This window comes from Gadus chalcogrammus, chromosome 18 (genome assembly GCF_026213295.1).
Source record: "Gadus chalcogrammus isolate NIFS_2021 chromosome 18, NIFS_Gcha_1.0, whole genome shotgun sequence".
Lineage (NCBI taxonomy): Eukaryota > Metazoa > Chordata > Actinopteri > Gadiformes > Gadidae > Gadus > Gadus chalcogrammus.
Genome location: NC_079429.1, coordinates 12,435,445 through 12,457,930, shown reverse-complemented (window position 1 = coordinate 12,457,930; position 22,486 = coordinate 12,435,445). Strand labels below are relative to the sequence as shown.

The 22,486-nt window shown below is 47.5% G+C and overlaps 1 protein-coding gene across 1 annotated transcript in view; it reads left to right on the top strand.

The window, feature by feature from the left end:
• LOC130370970 (cytohesin-3) overlaps nt 1–22,113 on the top strand; it is a 29,854-nt gene extending 7,741 nt beyond the window's left edge. The window contains exons 2-13 of the mRNA XM_056576548.1: nt 3,697–3,779; nt 4,331–4,395; nt 5,243–5,309; nt 5,577–5,695; nt 8,643–8,723; nt 9,197–9,309; nt 10,115–10,263; nt 10,779–10,890; nt 14,868–14,944; nt 15,867–15,938; nt 16,804–16,958; nt 19,378–22,113. Of these exons, the coding sequence (XP_056432523.1) occupies nt 3,697–3,779; nt 4,331–4,395; nt 5,243–5,309; nt 5,577–5,695; nt 8,643–8,723; nt 9,197–9,309; nt 10,115–10,263; nt 10,779–10,890; nt 14,868–14,944; nt 15,867–15,938; nt 16,804–16,958; nt 19,378–19,450 (1,166 nt within the window). The 3' untranslated portion in view covers nt 19,451–22,113. The remainder of the gene's footprint in view (nt 1–3,696; nt 3,780–4,330; nt 4,396–5,242; nt 5,310–5,576; nt 5,696–8,642; nt 8,724–9,196; nt 9,310–10,114; nt 10,264–10,778; nt 10,891–14,867; nt 14,945–15,866; nt 15,939–16,803; nt 16,959–19,377) is intronic.
• Nucleotides 22,114–22,486: the final 373 nt, after the last annotated feature.

Here is a 22,486-nt window from a genome sequence, read left to right as displayed (position 1 = left end):
ATTTGATAGGTTTGGGTGGGAGGAGTGGGTGGGGGAATTACTTAGGATTTTGTGGGGGATCGGTTCTTCAGAGCGGTTTGAGGGATGACTGGAGCGTCGGTGTGTATTCTGCGGTCCCCGTGTCGGGGCGTCTGGAGTGTCTGGCAAGCTCCTCTCTGCCGCGTTAACCCCAGCGCCCTCGCTTGTACGCACTCACTCTGAGCGTCGACAACACATACGCCCTGAATCAAGTCTGTCACGGTTTGTTACGTCTTCTCATTGTACCAGGAGACAGTGTCTCGCGCATGTGACGTTGTTACAGACTGTTAAGAAGTCATTCGGAAGGCGGTGTTTAGAGAAATGCATGCCGGCGCCTTGCCTAACCATACTGTGACCACCAGATCTGTGGCACTCCACCCAGCGCAAACCACCAACGTCGTAGCCGGTAGCGAAACGATGCACGCCACACATAAATGATGCTAATAGAGATTGTCGTCGGAGTGTGGATGGTGTGTTTTTATGGTTTTGAACCATTGTGACTAACAGAACTACTTGGTAACTTGTGGCCTTTTTCCAGTCATTCCCTACCGTCTGTCTCGTCTGGGTGGTTTTTGGCCGGTGTGTGTGTGATAACCACACTGAACGAGTGATTATGTGTATATGTCTGTGTGTGTGTGTGTGTGTGTGTGTGTGTGTGTGTGTGTGTGTGTGTGTGTGTGTGTGTGTGTGTGTGTGTGTGTGCGCTTGCTCCCACTTCAATGTGTATGTATATCTGTGTGTGTGTGTGTGTCTGTATGCGTGCATGCGTGTGTGCCAGATGACTAAAGACTCTTAACTCATTTCCTCAGGGAATCCCACGGGACTCCCAGGAGGGATGAGTGGGTGCTAATAAGCTTATTGGTAGTAGGACCACCCTCAACCACCACATCCCACCACCAGGCAGACAGAAGACCACATCCATTAATACCAGTACCTCCCTGCTATCGGATGGCTTGTTATGGCCCAAGCCAAGTATATGAAGATGAAGTGAAAAGGCCTGGGTTATGGCAGATTAAGTACGGCATTAATGGAAGCCATGCTTTTATCAGTGACCATCTCCCGCTTCTGATTATATTAAAGCTAGAGTAAGCCATTTATTTTAGAAGCAATTTGTGTCCAATTTGCTGAATTTGTCTTTACATCCCAGACGGCAATCAAATAAAATGCTCTGACAACAGACGAAAAAAATCCAGTACCCGTGACGGTCACAGGGTTGTAATATGCCTATCGAATCATTTAATTTGGCCCGAATGAAACTATTGGATGGTTGGTTTATCCAAACTGCCTACCCCAGCTTTAATAAGGAGTCATCGTGATTGTAGCAACGACACTGCTACACGCCACGTAGGTGGCTTTTCCGGGCTCCTTCAAACACAGGGTGGTGATTTTAAAGCCAGTTGGCTGAACATGATACCTGGCCTGGTGCTCCATGTTGCCATGTAGGACGACTACCCCCTGTGGAGTGTGTGTGGCGATAGGTGGTTTAACCTCAAATGCATTGCAAACTGATTACTCAATGTGCAACAGGTGTGCAGCCTCACCTGGGCCCAGAGTGCAATCAGTGTCTGGCAAGGTGAGGCTGCTTAAACCAGCCATCAGCCACACAGACACTGCCACAAGGATATTCACGAATGGAGCTCCTTTTAGCCTGAGTCTGTTTAGCCTCTGCAGCCCCGGCCACTTAACCACAAAGACAATGTGTTCATAAATTCGATTTCCTGTGCTATATTTGTCTCATTACCTGAGACGCATTACACTAAACCATCCAAATATTGCACTAGGAAAATGTAATGTAATTCCTCCAATGGACTCCTGGTTTCAATCAATCAAGGACTAATGTTTCATCATCCCCCTATAATTACAGCAGGGTCCCCCTGTGGCGTAATAATTAACAGACACCTCAATGCCGTGCATTTTTGACACCATTCACTCTTTTTTATGATACTTCTTTCTGTTTTAAAGAGGAGCTGAATGTCAGCGGCGCTGCAGTTAACCGTTGCGTAATCGCTGCAAGCTGCCCTGAGGTTACCCAGAAGTAATTAACATTTATATTTTCTATGCCAACGATCTCAATCTCGGTCGTCCACAATCGGTCATTCGCATGCACACACGCGCACGCACACACAGGCACACACACAGAGACCCAGACACACACACACACACACACACACACACACACACACACACACACACACACACACACACAGGCACACAAACAGAGACATACACAGACAGAGACCCAGACACACACACACATACACATACACACACACACACATTCCATTGTTTAGTAAGAACAGTCACCAATTAGAGGAAGCCTACGAGCCACCCCTGCTCCACCTGACATCATCACAGTGAAGTATTGTATTGTACAATAGTGCGGTTGCATAACCAGGCTAGGAACAGCCACTTGTCTTTCAGTGAGTGCGAATCACTTCCATGACAATACTTTTGGCTACACTGACCCAGAGTCTCATCTGAAATCTCTGTCTCTCTCAATTAAAAAGTAGGTTGATTCCTCTCTCTCTCTCTCTCTCTCTCTCTCTCTCTCTCTCTCTCTCTCTCTCTCTCTCTCTCTCTCTCTCTCTCTCTCTCTCTCTCTCTCTCTCTCTCTCTCTCTCTCTCTCTCTTTGCATAACTTCATCATGTCTGAAGGGAAGATCAGTTCTTATTTTCCGCATAGGGGTGTCAGTGTATCCTTAAGCTAACTGTAGACACAGATCTGAGAGTGTGACGTTATAAAATGTGTCATCAGGCCGTGAAGGGACTACAACACAGAGTGGGACCTCGCTTGGATAGCTTAATGAGGGAAGATTTAAGAGCTAGTCTTCACTCGTTGGTCGGGGAGGAGGGAGCGATGGATGGATGGTCTCTGTGAGAGCTAAAGAGGGTGGGAGACATATAGAGACAAAGAGAGAGAAGGCAAGAGAAGAATGAATAGAGGTGAAAGATAGAGAGATCTTGGCGAAATAAGACACACAAACACGTGAAACACACACACACACACACACACAAACAAACACACACACCCATAGACTTCATGGCTCCTATAACTCAAGAGTTGGGATTCAGGGTCGAAATCATTCACAGGAAAATTTCGCTTTTTAATGAAAAGATATTCAATGTGGATTGGCTTTTATAAATAGCGGCTTGCCTGGTTTTTAAATGGGGTTGTGTGGGATGGGGGGGGGGGGGGGGGGGGGGACACTTTCAAGTGGAATAATTAAGCTGCTGTGGGTTCTCCCTGGCTCTCTGCGGTTCATTAAGATGGCTCTCTGATGTGTGTGCGCTGCTGCAGCCACCGTGGGCTGAGAGCTGGCGCAACACACACCGCCGCAAGCCACAAGGCAAGAAACCGGGAGACTTCCTGTGAACTACATTCACTTTACCCTCCGTCGCTGCTCCGTTTGAACATACTACTACTACTACTACTACTACCACTGATAGTAGTACTACGTACAAAATGGTGCACATTTGAGACCCTTTCCATGGTCCTGGGCCTCATCGTGGGTCTGTTAGGGTCTAGGGGGGGTGTATGTCGTCAATTTCCCTTCTTTATGGTTCCAGGTCAGGTCCGAACAGCAGGATGGTGGATGGGGTGCTAGGCTGGTCGTAACCTGTGATAAATCATGTGATATATTTCATTACGGTGTGTGTGTGTGTGTGTGTGTGTTTCAGTTCCCGAGGACCTGTCGCTGGAGGAGAGAGATGAGCTTTCAAACATCAGGCGCAGGAAACGGGAACTGCTCGATGACATTGAAGTAGGTTGCGTTAGTGCATGTGTTTTAATGTGTGTGTGTGTGTGTGTGTGTGTTTCTGCGTGTTTGTGTCTGCGTGTGTGTCTGTCTATACCTGCCATGTGTCTGTACCTGAGAGGTGGGCAACATGTGCACAATGTGCACATTATGCATGTCAGGACTGTGATTGTGTTCTTATCAGTCGGTGCAGATTCCTCCAGTAGGAAGCAGAGCGCCTTCCCAGGGGGTGGGCTGGTTTCTGATGTCAATCTTCTGAAATGAAAACATGGCGATGTGTGAAAGCACCCGTCTTATGCCCACACGGCTAATGGAATTTTATTACTTTCATATTGTCGTCTTTATCTTATTTATTATTGAACATTTCTGTCTGTTTCTCTCTCTCTCTCTCTCTCTCTCTCTCTCTCTCTCTCTCTTCCTCTCTCTCTTCCTCTCTCTCTCTCTCTCTCTCTCTCTCTCTCTCTCTCTCTCTCTCTCTCTCTCTCTCTCTCTCTCTCTCTCTCTCTCTCTCTCTCTCTCTCTCTCTCTCTCTCTCTCTCTCTCTCTCTCTCTCTCAGAGGTTGAAGTTCGAGATAGCAGAAGTCATGACGGAAATTGAGCAGCTCACATGTGTCGGAGAGAGGTGGGTACATTGGTTCTTCAATATTAAAGTGCGTGTGTCTGTGTGCAGGAGTGTGTTTGCTTGTGTGTGTGTGTGTGTGTGTGTGTGTGTGTGTGTGTGTGTGTGTGTGTGTGTGTGTGTGTGTGTGTGTGTGTGTGTGTGTGTGTGTGTGTGTGTATTAACTAACAACTTGATGCAACCCCTTGCTCAATCTGACCTGTTTGCCCACGGAGGCGCATGAGAAGGACTATTAAACGCCCTGACCTATTGATGCTCATGTCCACGGATCAATCACAGTCTGCGTGTGCTATTATTGCCCCGAGGACAATTAATCACACTGAATGTACAGTTCTCTAGCCATACATGAGTCACTGCAGGGCACACTGTGTCTGCTGTCAGGTGTGTGTGTGTCTGTGTGCATGTATATGTGAATCTGTGTGCATGCGTCTTTGTGTGTTTATTAGTGTTGTGTGCAGTACCAGGCAAAGGCCACGCTGACTTATGTACCCATCAATCAACTTCATTCAGGTGTGTGTGTGTGTGTGTGTGTGTGTGTGTGTGTGTGTGTGTGTGTGTGTGTGTGTGTGTGTGTGTGTGTGTGTGTGTGTGTGTGTGTGTGTGTGTGTGTGTGTGTGTGTGTGTGGGTCTTTTAGAGGACATATTTCAAGCTAATGGGCTGCAGGAGGCGGCCATTGTTGTACCTGTTCACTATCAATACCGTAATGGATGTGTATGGCATGCAAACAGGGCTTGAACTTGCACTGTAATTACAACAGTAATGATGGTGAGGATTATTGTTTGTATGGCCTTGATTGCAATGCCATTTGGGATCGCTGTATAATTTATCTCTTTTTTTCTTCTGCAACAGCAAAACAACACAAAGAAACAAACAGATTGCCATGGGGAGGAAGAAATTCAACATGGATCCCAAAAAGGTAGAATCAGATTGTTATTTACTACCCCATTCATCCATACAAGGAATGTAATACAAGTTAAAATACAAAATACTTTACACTAATTCTTGAATATAAATATACACTAGTTTTAGTCCACTGGTTTTATTCAGTATTCCAGTGCAGCTCTTGGGGGTCTCCTTGCTTTAACTGCATTTACAGTTACACTGCATCCCTGACCTTAATGAATACTAACAACCTCCCCCACCCAACCCCTCCCCTCCCTCCCCCTCCCTCCCCCCTCACCAGGGGATCCAGTTCCTCCTGGAGAACGACCTCCTGCAGCACACCCCAGAAGACGTCTCCCAGTTCCTCTACAAGGGAGAGGGCCTCAACAAGACGGTGATCGGGGACTACCTCGGGGAGAGGTAAGAGACCCAACCTTCAGTCCCCCCCCCCCCCCACAAAGTCCCCCAGTCCACTTCACCGCAACCCCCAGTCCTCCCGCTTCCCCTCGCGGCTCACTGAACCCACCGCAGATGGCTTCCACCTCGGGGATGAAAGCGGTCGATTTTTCGACACTCTCGGGCGGCGACGTCGGTGTCGGGGCCCCTCAGAGCTCAGAGGGCCCCACCGATGGCTCGTAAAAAAAAAAGAACAGGGACACAAAAGACGATGTGCCGGTTGTTTAAGCTGCCCCGACATCTGTAGGTTCACGGTCGGATTAAGCGGTCAAGTGCACAGTCAGCGATGCTGCCCGGGCTTTGGAGGGTTAAGCTGAGGTTTAGTTTTGGACGGGAAAGCTCGGAGATTCGGACATCAGGGGCGGTCTGATGATGAATGACATTTTCATTTGTTTAAATCGTTTTGTTGAATCTATGATTTATTCAATTAATTAATGAATTAAAGTTGAACCAGTTGAGTGTTGGCCTACTTTACATCGCCCTGCTGATGGGACCTTGGTAGGTTTAAACGAATGCAACAAACTACACTATTCAATTAGTCCCATGAAGGAAATAAATAATATGTATACGAGTGTGTTTCTCTGTTGCGTAAATGTGTGTGTGTGTGTGTGTGTGTGTGTGTGTGTGTGTGTGTGTGTGTGTGTGTGTGTGTGTGTGTGTGTGTGTGTGTGTGTGTGTGTGTGTGTGTGTGTGTGTGTGTGTGTGTGTGTGTGTACCTGAGTGCATGCTGCTGGCAAGGGGGCAGGTACTCTAGGGACTCCTTTGTGTGTTGGTTTTGGTTTGTTTATGCGTGTGTGTGTGTGTGTGTGTGTGTGTGTGTGTGTGTGTTACTTGGAGGGGGACTGGAACAGTGGTGGTGGAGTGGTGGTGTGCCTCATTGAAGCTTCCTTCAAGTGGTCGATCATCAAAGGGCTGCACTAACTTGGTGGAAGGACCCCTACTCATTAATTAGCACTAATTGAGTCGATGCCAGCAGTTGAAACCTATCATTACACGGTGGATAATTGCATCTTCAAGAGGGAGAGAGGGGGGGGGGTCTGGAAGAAGGGAGAAAGCGAGGAGAAGTGAGAGGGGGGCAGATGTGAAGGAGGGACAGCCGACGAAGGAGGGCAGGAGAGTGGGGGACTGGATCAAACGAAGAGGGCATCTCGGGGGGCTTTGAGCCCAGCACTGAAAACACCTTGCTCTGCTCTCGTTTTGAATACGCTTCTTTTTGAATACTAACCTCCTTTCCCATGCATTTTTGGAGTGTATGCAACCGATGTACCCTATTTCTGTATTCCACATAGGAAGACACCGGGAGTCGGAATAGTGTTGTGGTTGTAGTTCTAGCATAGGAACGTGGATGACATATATCTGGAATGATGCACACCATCAATATAGATGTATTAATTTTTCTCTTGAACTATAAAGAAAAGCCTGTCCATCTGTGAGACATTTAAACACGTCACGCTCTAATCCGTTTGTTATTTTACGTGTCGTCCCTGTCTTCTGCAATCCCCCTCAGTGTAAACAACACTGTTTTGCTGTACAGGCTTATTCAAACCTCCCAGGACACCATATACACAGACAGCCGCCAGTCTCCAGAGATACACAAACAAGCAGGAGAACCAAAGCAACCCAAAGCAAAAATCTCCTTTGAAACGTTGAGTTGAAACGTACTCCATTGCTACGATGGATTCGGTATCATCTTTTGTTGTCTGAAAACAAAAAGGACGTTTTGCCAAGTTTTAGCTCCTTCCTCAAATCCCCTCCACCCCCGTTCTCCTCTCTTTCCTCACACACCAAAAAAATCAGAAAAACTGTCTTCTGTCTTCAATAAAAACATCCATGAAAGCACGTTTCCTGCGCTGCATGGCTGCCATGTGCAGATTGCCAACAACGACACACACAATACAAAGAGTGTGTTTCGGGGGCACCGGAACGCAATGCCTGGCGGCTAAACAAACACGGTTCTGAAGGAAAACCCATGAAGAAAAGGAGACCTTCATCGGCCCAGTCCACCACACACTGGACACTGCCCAGCCTGTGTGGCTGACTGGGCTAGCTGGCTGCTTCTCGTCAGAACCAACAGGCCCTTTGATCCACCATGTTTAAAGAGCCCACACAGCCTTAGGTATACGAAGATTGGAAGTGAGTGTGTGTGCTTGTGTGTTTGTGTGTGTGTGTGTGTGTGTGTGTGTGTGTGTGTGTGTGTGTGTGTGTGTGTGTGTGTGTGTGTGTGTGTGGGTGGGTGTGTGTTTGCGTGTGTGTGTGGGTGCCGAGCCAGTCACAGCCTTAGATGCACTGAAAATTAGAAGAATGTGTGCGCATGGTGCGCGCTCGCGCGCGCGTGTGTGTGTGTATATACGTGTGTGTCCGTGCACATTAAATTGCATCCAGACTTCACAACACGGCCTCGTGCAGCCAGTCTTCCCGAAGAGCAGAACTATGGCAGGAATGCCGTAGACAGGCTGCAGGGACCTTCCACATAGGAGACCTTGTCTTAGTCCACATTTGATCTTGGAGTCATGCTGCATTTGCCCTCCTACATCTTCCCAGAGCCCCTCACCGTATCCTCCACGGGGGTTCAGGGACTGTTTGCATGACCGATGAGGTGTGGGTTGAGAGAGGGTGAAAATGAAAATAGTGTTTGGTATTTGTTTTTGCATGAATGACACAAGTAGATTCCGTATAAATGAGACTTCAGAAGTATTGGATTGCCTCAGTGAATAATACTGAATCCTTGGAGAAAACACAGCTGATTCTGATTAAATGCCTCTCTCTCTCTCTCTCTCTCTCTCTCTCTCTCTCTCTCTCTCTCTCTCTCTCTCTCTCTCTCTCTCTCTCCTCTCTCTCCTCTCTCTCTCTCTCTCTCTCTCTCTCTCTCTCTCTCTCTCTCTCTCTCTCTCTCTATCCCCCCTCCCCTTAGGGATGACTTCAACCTCCAGGTGCTCCAGGCGTTTGTGGAGCTGCATGAGTTTGCCGATCTCAACCTGGTCCAGGCACTGCGGTCAGTCTGAAGAACACTCACCTCTGGGCCCACTGAGCTCTCTGTAGTCTTCATCTCCCCCTCGTGTGGTTCCTTTAGACTACCCCCTGCCAATTAAAGTTATATATCCCTCTCCTCTTTCCATTTCATCCTCTTCCAACGTCTCTCTGCCATCCATCAAGCGGTCCGATCTGTTATTGTTCTTTTGTCATAATCTTCATCCTTTTGTTTTGGTCTTCCTCCTCCTTCTCTCTCCGTTTTCCATCTTTTTTTTGCTGATGTATCCCAGCCAAGCACGTCGGGCTGCACCTGATTAACGAAGAACTTCCCCTGCACTTGTTTTCCTTTGAGTGTAAACCGTTGCATTTTGTTATGTCTCGTGTCTATGCAAACCCTCATGTCTAAGGAGCCCTCTTGTCTATGCAAGCTCCGCTGAGGATCTTTTTCCATGGCGTTGGCCCGGATGATAAACCTCTTCCTCCCCTCTGCTGCAGTCAGTTCCTGTGGAGCTTTCGTCTGCCCGGCGAGGCCCAGAAGATCGACCGGATGATGGAGGCGTTCGCCTCTCGCTATTGCCAGTGTAACCCGGGGGTCTTCCAGTCCACAGGTCAGACCCCCAGACGCCCCCGTTAACCCCGCTTGCTCAGACAGGAAGTAGTGGCAGCCCCCCCCCCCCCCCCCCCCCCCCCCCCCTCCCTGAGGTATCCCCGGGCGAGCAGAGTGAATGTTAAGAATGCAGTGGGAGAGAGAGAACAGCGGGGTAGTGTAGAGGCCAGGGTGTACCGGCTCCTGGGTTGAAAGGATCAGGGTTTGATCCCCTCTGCGGTCAACCTGCAGGCTCAGAACGTACGGATTAGAAGGGAAAGATCCTGTTCAAATTAGAACTAAACGAAAAGACAAAAGAACCAGAACAGAGGTACAAATTAAACATAGCCTTGGTGTTTTGGTGAAATCGTTATGCTATTAGAATCATAAGCAAGAGATTATTATGGTAATGATAAAGGACTAGCCTAGTTTCCGACAGAAAGCCAAATTAAAGCCTTGATTCTGCTATGTTAACAGCCGACAACTGACAGATAGAAATATAATATTTAGAGAAAGCTGTGTGTGTTCGTGGCTGTTTGTGAGATTTCCAACTTGCCATTCTCAAGAAATCCGATGTGTTTGATACTATTATACTACAACACCAAGCCAGATAGAAAATAGAGAGAGAGAGAGAGAGAGAGAGAAAGAGAGAAAGAGAGAAAGAGAGCTAGAGAGCGAGAGAGCGAGAGAGAGAGATGAACTATCAAGAAGAGTGCGGACAGATGGAAATTAATGACTCATTATTGATCCACTCTCTTCCTCACTCATTCACTCACTGTTCTCCCTGCTGTCATCTGACTGTGTCGTCCCCCTGTCCCGTCCCCCAGACACCTGCTACGTGTTATCCTTCGCCATCATCATGCTGAACACCAGCCTCCACAACCCCAACGTGCGCGACAAGCCCGCCGTCGAGCGCTTCATCTCCATGAACAGAGGCATCAACGAGGGGGGGGACCTGCCAGAGGAGCTGCTCCGGGTGAGGCCCCCCCGATGAAAGTGTGAGAGAGAGAGAGAGAGAGAGAGAGAGAGAGAGAGAGAGAGAGAGAGAGAGAGAGAGAGAGAGAGAGAGAGAGAGAGAGAGAGAGAGAGAGAGAGAGAGAGATGGCATTTGCAAGCATTGACGTGAGTTGTATGTTTGGGAATTCTAATAGGTTTATAGGATGTTTTCACCTTCTATACACACCTTCATGTGTGTGTGTGTGTGTGTGTGTGTGTGTGTGTGTGTGTGTGTGTGTGTGTGTGTGTGTGTGTGTGTGTGTGTTTGTTGTTTAATAACAAGCATATGTGTACCTGTAATTGGATGTGAGTATTGTGTGCCGTTCCCCATCTGGGACTGTGCGTGCATATGCGGTCCCTTGGGATATCCTTGTATGTTTCTGTAATTTCCCCAATCTATATCCGTCATGTGTCAGTGTGTCAGTGTGTGTGTGTGTGTGTTTGTGTGTTCAGTTCTTCCATGTGACACATTCTTTCACTCCTCTGTCCCCACAGAATCTATACGACAGCATCAAGAATGAGCCATTCAAAATCCCAGAGGATGATGGGAACGATTTGACGCACACATTCTTCAACCCTGACAGAGAAGGATGGCTCTTGAAGCTAGGTATGAGCAATAATTTAAGAAAAGCTTGTCTCCCCAGCCCCCCTTTCTCAAGGTATTTGTCATGTTATCATCCAAGTGAGCAGCATATGCGTTGTGCCATGTAAACGTCTGAATGAGTGTTTGGTTGATGTCGATAATCCTCCTCTTTCCTCACCTCCTTTGCGATCTTCTTCCTCTCCTTTCCTCTCTCCCCTCTCATCTAATCTCCTCTCCTCGTCTTCTGTCCTCTCTTCTCTTCTTTCCTCTCCTCTTCCCTCATTTACTCTCCTCTCCGCCTGCTTCCGTCCTCACTTTTCCTCCTCTCATCTCTCTCCTTTCCTCTCCTCTCTCTCTTTTCCTCTCGTCTCCAGCATGTTTTTATCTTTTCTCTCTTCCTCAGCTCTATCTCTTGGTCTTACTCTCACTGTGTCGTCATGGTAATATGTGTATGTGCTTGTTCTGTGTTGTTTGTCTTAAAAAAAAAAAAGAGAGGTTCTCCCATGTTGTATGCTCTCTCCTCTCTCTCTCTCCATGCACTCTGACCTCTCACCTTTCACCTCTTTACTCTGTCCTGTGATTGGCTGTCGCTACTACCTTGCTCTCTGCATCAGGAGGTAGGTACCCTCCTGTTCTCCTCCATTCTCCCCCTCCCCCCCCCCCCCAAACCCCTTCTCTGTTAACCGCTGGATGGCTGCTTTGAAAAAGACAAATAGAAAATCTCTTCAGCAACTGCTTTCTTGACCCGCTCCCCACAACACTATGACCTGGCTGTAGCTTATCTGTTAGCGCCTGGCTGTAGCTCATCTGTTAGCGCCTGGCTGTAGCTTATCTGTTAGCGCCTGGCTGTAGCTGAGCTCTTAGAGCCTGGCTGTAGCTGAGCTCTTAGAGCCCGGTTGAAGCTGAGCTCTAAGAGCCTGGCTGTAGCCAAGCGGTAAGCGCCTGGCTGTATGAGTGCTGTTAGCACCTGGTTGTAGCTGAACTGTTAGCGACTGGCAGTAGATGAGTTGTTAGCTCCTGGCTGTAGCTGCGCTGTTAGCGGCATACTGGTTTAAAGTGGCTCTGTTTGGGATATCAGCATCACACCTCATCTCTTGTAGCAGTCTGTAATAAAAGGATCAAGTCCACCTGCGTTGTGCTAAATGTCCCGCTTCCAAAAATAAGTCAGAAGTTTTTTAAAATACAATCCAACTTATCACCTGACGAAGGGGTGACACCAAAAGCTGCGTTCAAAAATAGTGCTGCTAACACCGACAGCATCCATTTCAGTAACTACTGTCACCCAGCAGTGACTGCAGCTCAGCTGGTGTTTGGGGACCACAGGAGACCCAGCTCTGTCCCCTGGGGCCTTCTGGGGCGCATGCTGGACAACAACACACACACATGCCCCAGCAAGGCTGTGGCTGCTGCTTAGGCCCGTGCTCTGGGACGGGTGTGTGTACGTGTGTACGTGTGTGTGTGTGTGTGTGTGTGTGTGTGTGTGTGTGTGTGTGTGTGTGTGTGTGTGTGTGTGTTTCTCTGAGGTGACGCAACTCCAGTCTAGTCTTGCAGAAGCACAGCTGGATACCCGCATCCCTCTACTACTCATTGCACTTCATCGCAGAGCCATTTCTCCACTTCTCTACTGCCTCTATCTTTCTCCTGCACTGTTGCATCGTCTCTCTCTCTCTCTCTCTCTCTCTCTTTCAGTATTTCTTTATGTTCCTTTTCATCTGCTCCGTGCCTCAATCCCTCTCCCTATCTCCCCCAGATGTTTCTCGTCTCTGTGTCCCCCTACCTCCCTCTCTCTCAATGTACCTCTCTCTCTCTCTCTGTCTGTCACTATCTCTCTATCTCACACCACCTATGTCCCCGACCGTCTTCGCTTGCCAAATTAATTTTTAGCTCCAGCATTTCCCACCAGCGAACTTCCCGCTATCTTTAGCTCCCATCCGACGCAACCCCCCCCCCCCCCCTCCCTCCCGCTCCCTCTCCCCGATCCTCGCTCCTATCCCCTTGCTGGCAAAGGAAAGAGGAACATTCCTCTTTATTTATACACGTATTGTTCCATTATAAACAGACCTAGTTCTAATGAGCACTGTCAAGGCTAGTTGGACTCCTCCGCTTCCCCCGCGGTAGGGAGCCTCCATCCTGAGCGCTCATTAGCAGAGTGCTACTTCTTCTTCCTGCCGATCCCCCTGGACCAAGCCTCTCGTTGGGCCTGAGCACACCGTCATCACCCCCATCCCCCCCAGCACTAACCATCCATGATAACCCTAATGAAGACATCCCAACCACGTCTTTGATAGTATTTTTTTTTTGCCTTTTTTCAAGCCTGTGCGGGGGTTTGAGTGAATGCATCCAAGCTCAGGGGGAGCAGCTGAGTCTGTTTCACACGCCGTCGTCGGCCCGCTGGTAGCCTGTTGGGTCTTTAGGAGAGAGAGTGGTAGTCTGGAGGAGGCCTGCGCGGCACCAGCTAAAGCCCTGATAGGGGTCTTGGTTGTGGGGATGAGAGGGTTTGGCTACGCCTCAGCCAGGAGGTCGTGTTCAAGCCCAACCTGATGTGGGACAAAGCAAAGAGAGGCGGGGAACAGCAGCAGAAAGATCCTTGTAGCCGACGCATGCTGACTGTGATTCATGTAAACATTGTCTGCCGTCTACCTGTAGGCTTCTTCGGGTAGGCTGCTACTAGTACCTGCTCCTTAATGGCATTTATCCATGAGTCGCTTTGGGTAAAGACGTCTGACCAGAATCGTGAATGATATTAAAATGTTTAGCAATGTATGTAACACTTAATGCTCTTATTCTTAAAAGGGGGATAACACGATGCATGACGGATTAACGGCTGGAAACTGAACTACTAAAAGACTGACAACACTCTTCTGAACGAGCAAGGCATTTTGATGACATCACTAACTGCTCTGAATGCATGCGTTCTGTAACGTCAGCATTGCAGCATGTTTATTCGGACTTGGTCCGTGCTTAAACAGCGCACACACATGCACACACACACACACACACACACACACACACGACCACACGCACACGCACACACGTACACACACACACACACACACACACACACACACACACACACACACACACACACACACACACACACACAATGCAGCTTTCAAAGTGGTGAGCAGACTGCCCATTGAGAGCCGACCAGGGAATTAAGTTTGATTACATCAGTTGCTGACTCATTACACCATTGACGGGTTAATTAAACAGAAAATCTGATAATCCCAGTAATAATCTGGATAATGAGGACAGTCTGTAATCTAGTTTGGCCTGAGGAGAAGTCAAGCCGGTGGAGATGGAGATGTAATGTGTTTGAAAGACAATGTAACACTGCGGAAGAAAGTAAAAGCAGCTCATATCAGTGTGTGCAGACCATTCACTTGATCAATATGCTGTACGATTGAATCTATTGATTTGTTAGAAGCAATGATTAAAAAAGGGTTTCACGAGTTGGAACATTAGGAGCTGAAGCCACCTTCACCATATTTGTCTCATTCTTCTCTCTTTCCTCTACCTTCATAAGCAGGGTTCTCTGGTGGAGGTTAGTCCAGCGGCATTCACCGCTTTGGAGAATAATTTCGCCTTGGATGCGAAATGGGTAAATAATAAACAGGAGCGAGAGGTACAGGGACAGACAGGGAGAGGGGTTCAGCCACCCGTTGAGTTGAATCCTAATGAGTGGAGCTTCTGATCTGGAACCAGATGTGACAGGTGCATATGGTAGGGGGGTCCCCAGGGGACAGAGGCCCTCTGCCCACCCTGTCCCCAGGTAACACGGCCCCCTAGGTGTCCATGAGCGCCAACGGGCCTCCCATCACTGCACTGCCTTGGTTTTCTGTTTTTTCTTTACATATCTTGTTCCTTAATTATAACCCAAACTGTTTGTGTTCCCTCTCCTCCCATCTCTGCCGCTCTGTCTTCCTCTCTCTCTCCCGGTCTCTCCCTCCTCCCCCTCTCTCTCTCATGCTTGTCCTCTTTCCCTCTCTCTCCTCCTGCAGGCGGGAGGGTGAAGACGTGGAAGAGGAGATGGTTCATCCTCACCGATAACTGTCTCTATTACTTTGAGTACACAACGGTAAGCAGGGTCTGGGGTGTGTGTGTGTGTGTGTGTGTGTGTGTGTGTGTGTGTGTGTGTGTGTGTGTGTGTGTGTGTTGTGCAGTGTTGCCTGCTTACGTGGAGGAACCCCTGTGTTAAATACATGGTTGTCTGTCATGCACCATGGGATTGGAAGACAATTGGAAAGCTGACTGTATAGCACAGAGCCAGACATTATGACAGAGATAGGGGATGAGGGGGGATGGGAGAGAGAGAGAGAGAGAGAGAGAGAGAGAGAGAGAGAGAGAGAGAGAGAGAGAGAGAGAGAGAGAGAGAGAGAGAGAGAGAGAGAGAGAGAGAGAGAGAGAGAGAGAGAGAGGGGACTTTATCCCTACTCTATCACAACCCCCTCTATGACCTAAATGAACCTCATCCCAGCAGTTAACAAGATGCATCATGGGAAACATCTGGGAAGTCTGAAACACATCTGGCCTGGTTAAGTGAGGAGAGCGCCCCTCACCCCAGCCCATTAACCCCCCCCCCCCAGTTTGCCACTGGCCTGGAACCATGCTACCCATCCCCCATGAAAGCTCCCCCATCCCCCAACGCTCACTAACGCTCAGACACACTGCTTATTGATTCACATACAGTGAGCGCACACACAGACAGACACGTCTCTGTATCTATATAACACGCAATGACAAGAGGGTGAGAGGCAACTATCCCTCGCACGCACACTCTCTAGACCTCTCTCTTTTTCAAAATTGTTTTATCTTAATGTATTTATCAATATTGTTTTTAATGTGTTTGAGTTCTCTAACGTGAATGTTTGTGTGTGTGTGTTGCCCTGCGTGTGTGTGTGCGCATGTTTCTGTTTGTGTGTGTGTGTGTGTGTGTGTGTGTGTGTGTGTGTGTGTGTGTGTGTGTGTGTGTGTTTCCATGCATGTGTGTGTGTTTCCAGGACAAGGAACCTCGGGGCATCATTCCCCTGGAGAACCTGAGCATCAGAGAGGTGGACGAGCCCAGGAAACCTGTAAGAGCCCCGACCCCTGTGCCCGCCTCTGCTCCTGTAGTGCTTGATGTCCGCTGCGGAGCACAGCGTCCGCTATAAAGACTACATCTCCATGACGCACCTTCAGAATACCATCTGATTATATCTTCCACTTTCGGCTTGAGGAACTTTTAGTAAACCTTTCACTGGTTCTTGTGGAATAATAATGGACACGATGGCTAGACATTTTAGTGAGAGTTGGCTGTTTTACACACGCACGCACGCACGCACAGTACACACACGCGCACACACACACACACACACACAAAACACACACAGTACACACACACACACACACACACACACACACACACACACACACACACACACACACACACACAAACAGAAACATGCGCACACACACACACACACACACACACACACACACACACACACACACACACACACACACGAATTAACCGTTAATGAACCAGTTAATGCAGTTATAAGCATCAGCATTGGGACAAGGGTAAGGGTAGTGGGTTAGGGTGAACTCTAACCCTATTGAATAATGAATATATTAATGCATTAGTTACCATGAACACCAGCACCTTAGTTAATATGAACACCATTATTAAATGATAAATGGTAATAATACATTTATCAACGTTAAATGAGTGCATATTTCTGCATTAACTAATTAAGTTAATAACTTCCATGATGACAAGATAGAATAATTGTTGTTCACATTGAGATCTGTCTATAATATTGGGGGAATATATCTTTACATATACAAGAAATCTGTCCTTGTTTGTTTGTGCGAAAATGCATAATAACACAGCAAAGCAAATAGACCCTCACCCCGATTGAATCCAATCCAATGCTCTCTGTTTCCTTCCTTGACTAGAACTGCTTTGAGCTGTACAACCCCAACCACAAGGGTCAGGTGATCAAGGCCTGCAAGACAGAGGCCGACGGCCGCGTCGTCGAGGGCAACCACGTGGTGTACAGGATATCAGCACCAACACCGGAGGAGAAGGAGGAGTGGATCAAATCCATCAAGTAAGAGAGAGCGAGAGAGAGGGAGAGGGAGAGAGAGAGAGAGAGAGAGAGAGAGAGGGGGGAGGGAGAGAGGGAGAGAGGGAGCGGGAGAGAGAGAGAGACTTGTCCGTCGGTATCCATTTTCACTATAAGGGCACTTAGCCAAATGCCAAGGCTGTTCCCCTGTCTGGCTGTTCTCCTTTGACCTTGACTGAAGGAAGGAAGACACACACACACACACACACACACACACACACACACACACACACACACACACACACACACACACACACACACACACACACACACACACACACACACACACACACACACACACACACACACCCTTTGTTTGCTTTTTAGCAACACACGCTCAATTCCATTTCCTGTAACCAAATGCCGCTGTGTTAAATGTGATCAAGGAATCAAAGTGTTGCGTATAATTGCACCCAGTGGGTAGTTGATCACCCTGCTGGTCATCATATTACTCCCCCCCCCCCCCCCCCCCCCCCCCCCCCCCCCCCCCCCCTCCCCTGGCCTGGTCCTTGTCAATACGGGTTCATGCATCAATACAAGGCTAGAGAATCATATTATAAGCCCCGCCCCCTGAGCTCCTAACGAGATGGGAGTGCCCTTAGCATTGACCCATGGGGTTCCATTAGGCCAGAGGTATGGGCTCCTGGACCAGACCTCAGACATCATCATTATTTTGCCCCCTCCTTGTCACTGGAAACCTTGTTTGCGTGAGGGTCTCTCCACGCAGAGAGAAGGGGCAACGTGAGGCGGCCTGAGGGGAACGTCGGTCCGCCCTTTTATTGCCTCGTTGATTCACTTTCCAACCCCCCCCCCCCCTCCTTTCCCGCCCTTGGGGAGAGAAGGGAACGTGTCTTCCATTGTCTTTGTGGTTCTCTCGCTGCCCCCGATGATACTTGGTACAGATATAGAATTCTGAATGCTCTTTGTGTCTTTGTGTGTGTGTGTGTGTGTGTGTGTGTGTGTGTGTGTGTGTGTGTGTGTGTGTGTGTGTGTGTGTGTGTGTGTGTGTGTGTGTGTGTGTGTGTGTGTGTGTGTGTGTGTGTGTGCGTGCGTGCGTGACAGCCTTCTTAGGGACCCCCACTGTGTATTCAATCTAATTCAATTGAAACCCCTCTGCAGGGGGGGCTGTCTCTCTATTAGCAGTAACATTACTGACCTGCATTAGATCTCAAGTGAGCTCTCTAGCTGCATCGTGCACACACTGTAACAAAGGCTTCCTATCGTACCACATAGCTGCCATTGGTACTACATGGTATCACATGCAGCGCTGGCGTAGCAGTTAGCATACCTAGCCATGCCTATTTCTATCGGGTCCGTTGTCATCATTGATTTGTATGCCGACCATTGTAGCGAGACACTCGTTAAGGATAGGTGCAGGATAATTGAGTCTAGACCAGGGGTTATGAGTCCCATCCCAGAGGTTCTGGGTTCGAGCTCCTATGTCCACCGCCATCCTTGAGCCAACGCCCTTTAGCCCGATCGGCTCATAAATTACCTGTATGTAAAAAAAATAAATGCACTTTAAGTGTTACATAGATGATTAATGCATAGAGGAATTACTAAGCAGTCAATAGTCAATCATAGCAGTTACTGAGCCATGTTGAAGGGCCTCTCTAGAGTATATGACCGGGGGAGGCGGTCATCACTGACTGTGTGTATAGCGTTGAATGGCTGCTGACCTCAGCATCAAGCCTAGACTCTGTGCTGCCTCTCCCAACGCATAGCGTCTTGACTCAGCTGGTCTGGTGGTAGACTGTCCCGTGGTCAGCAACTATGTACACAAAACACACACAGTACATACACACACACACGCATACATACACAAACACACACACAGTAGTTATCAGAATCCTCAGCAAGGGTGAGAATTGGTTTGAGGGTTGGTGCTACATTCACACACACACATGTACACACACCCACACACACACACACACACACACACACACACACACACACACACACACACACACACACACACACACACACAGGCACACAAATGAATGTTCAGCATATCCGGTGCTCTTACTGATGGGAAAGCAGAGGATGAGTCAGTACCGTTCTCATCTGGACGCAAAACAAAGAGATAGGCATGAACAGTTCCCACAGCCATGGCTTCTCAGCTCTCGGAGCTGCAAGTAGCTGCCTTGTTTTCCCTCTGTCCTTTACCTTCCACATGTATAATTTATTACTAATTTCCACAACGACAAAAAGGTTTGGTCACTGAATAACCTAAGGTCTGAAGTATAACACACACAAGGTGGATGTTATTACTGCTGCTGCTGCATCGATGTGATGTGCCTCTCAGAAATATAAATGTTCCAAAGAATCTGCAAAAACCACAAAAAACGATTCAAAGTGCGCTCTCACCTCATCAATATTCTCCTGTCTTATTTCCCCATCACAGAGCAAGCATCAGCAGGGACCCCTTCTACGACATGCTTGCGACCAGGAAGAGGAGGATAGCCAATAAGAAATGAGGGCCGAGGCAGATCCACCCCAGTGTCCCCATATTTCATGGTGGTCACCAGACACCCACTGCGAACCCCGAGGTTCGATGTTGAACTGACTAATAGAGAGTTCGGCTGGAGGGAGCCGGGTGAGGTGATGATGCACATTGAGACAATAGGGGGTTCAGAGACCTACGGGGAAGACCGTGCACCTCACCCAGCTCTGGTCTCCATCAGACGCATCATGTGTATGGTTACACATGGAATCAGGGCAGAAGTAACTCATGCTCCCCTTTGGGCTGGACTCAGATGTTGTACAATCAATTGTGGACCCAAGATGTTTGCCAGACTGAACGGAAATAAGAAGACTGACTGATTCATTGAAATAAAATACGCCCCGAACACACATGCATGGCTGGAGTCATTGACGAGGTCAATTTGTTTTTGGGTGATTCTTATCCAAGCCGTTGCTGACATCTAGTGGCTGAAAAGGGGAATCTAACAGACCATATCCTGGTCTCACCCACTATTACAAACACAAACTCACACATGCCCCTTTCACACCGCCGCAAAATCGGGGCCGGTTCCGGGCCAGTTCGGAGCTAGGGCCAGGGCTTTGGTTTCACACCGCCAAAGAACCGGCTCCGGCCCCTAAAAACCGGTTCAACTCTGGCCCCACTTTAGAGCTGGGCTAGAACTAGAACCGCTTTTACGCCGGGGGCAGGGGGCGGAGTTATCCGAACCTTCATAAACAGGAAGACCAACGAAGACCGGCATTTTTTAAAACACCGAAGTAAACAATGGACGTGAATCCGTGTATGGTTCTTTTTTGTTTTTTCTGATTTTGTTTTAAATCGGAATATTCAAAGAACGAACCATACACGGATTGAATCGAAGACGAAATTGTTGTTGTTGTGTTTGAAACTGGCGCGAGGGTTCTTCTGCGCGCCTAACCTGACGCTTGATCATTGTAGTGGTGGTTCAACGCGTCAACGCGCCAACGCAGCTAGATGAGTCCGTGTCCATGCAAGTGAACGGAGCGTTCCCTCTTCGTCATAACTATCAAACCAAACATCCTTCACATTCACCGAGCGAACATTATGAAAGTAAAATGCACATTTCTCGCTAAAAATGTTTCCATAAACGCATTTAATGGCGTAACTATGTTACTATTTCCACCCAGAATAAAGAAAGATGTCGGCCGTATGCTTCTGTCCAAGCTCACTAGCGGAGACGTTTGTAGTGACGTCATGACGTTGCTCACGCCGGCTCTATGGCTGGCTCTGGCCGGTGTGAAACCAACCGGTTCTTAACTGGGGTAAGGCTGGAACCAGTTTGGAACTGGCCCTAGCACCAGCCCGGAACTGGCTCTCGGTTCTTTTTGGTGTGAAAGCGGCAACAGAGATTGGATTGGATTGAATGGGCAGACACCGTTGACATCATACCTGATTTTCACACAACCTCCACTTTAAAATCTAGCTTTGGTTGTATTTGCTTTGTCCTATCTCATGCTTGATATAAAGACGGAAGGGCGGATACAAAGCTTAGATTTCATCATGCCATACAAAAGGCAGCAGCTGTTTACAACTAAATATGGATTTATTTTGGACAAAACTTTGTATTGTTAAGATGTCTCAACCTTATCTGAATCAGCTGGTCTGATTGCTAGCCTCTACAGTAACTTTGTATGCCAAATGTGACAATATTAAATACATAACTAAATCATAAACGTGAAATAAAGACATAGAGCCATAATTAAGTAAAGGGTGAAATAGATACTTCAATAAATGCAACCCATGTAATTTTCTATAACTACTTGTTTTCATATTTTTTTGTGTATTTATTCATTTCTATGTGTATTTAATGTGTTTCAATATTGAATTACTTAATTCACGATTAATTTCATCTCATGCCTCATCTTTCAACATCCCCATCAATGGGGTCAATGATATACCTACATTAATATGTAAATACAAATAATTTCAGTACAGTGAGCTCCATCACCAGCAATACATAAGCTGTGATTGTTTGATTTGAACAGCATTTATTGTTTTCATGTAACCAGCACAGTATAGGTTCAGTAAATTATATTCTCAGTGCATAATGTTATAAAGCTGTACACACACACACACACACACACACACACACACACACACACACACACACACGCACGCACGCACGCAAACACACAAAAACACACGCATGAAGTGGTCATTTATCCTATTACAACTCATGACTCAAAGGCTGGCTGGCATGAAAGATATAAGCTATCCCCCAGCCCCATGTTTTTTAATACTTGGAAATGTACGACTTATGGCATACATTAACATTCAAAACTGTTTACATTCATCCATAGGTTGTATCATGATATTATACAACTTTAATACTGATGTTGTCGTAATAATATTACCCAAATTAATTTTTTACTTTTCAATTACTTTTTGTAATTGTTTATTAATGACCAAGCTTTACATAATAATTTGTATCTTTGTTTTAGTGCATCGTCCATGTTTTCTGTATAGAGATGAATAAAGGTTACTGTTTTGTTAACACCACTAACTATCTGAATGGCTTCATGGGAATTGTTGAAAATGATTCACCAGTGATGGGGGAAAAGATGAAGCTTTGAAGGAAAGAGGTGTGTGTGTGTGTGTGTGTGTGTGTGTGTGTGTGTGTGTGTGTGTGTGTGTGTGTGTGCGCGTGCGCGTGTGCGTGCGTGTGTGTGTTTCTGTGGATGTGTGTGCGTCAGTTTCAGAAAGTATTCGGACTCATTTTGAGTTGTAAATTAAATTAGAAATTAATCAGGTAGACAAATTTCACCCAGACATCATATGTAATAGTCAGGACCACATCTCTGTCCAAATAAAAAAGTTTAATGCAACATTCAAGAAAACAGGTATCGGGCAGGTTAAATAAGGCCCAGTGCTTCTTCCTGAAATTAATACGAATCATACCCAGTCTTGAAAGGAGGTCTATGGGGTCCTTTGAGGTGCGTAATGGTAGGTTTGCACCATCCTTTATCGCTGATCCCTCGTGGGAGGTACCTCTCATCATTTTTCCTCATCC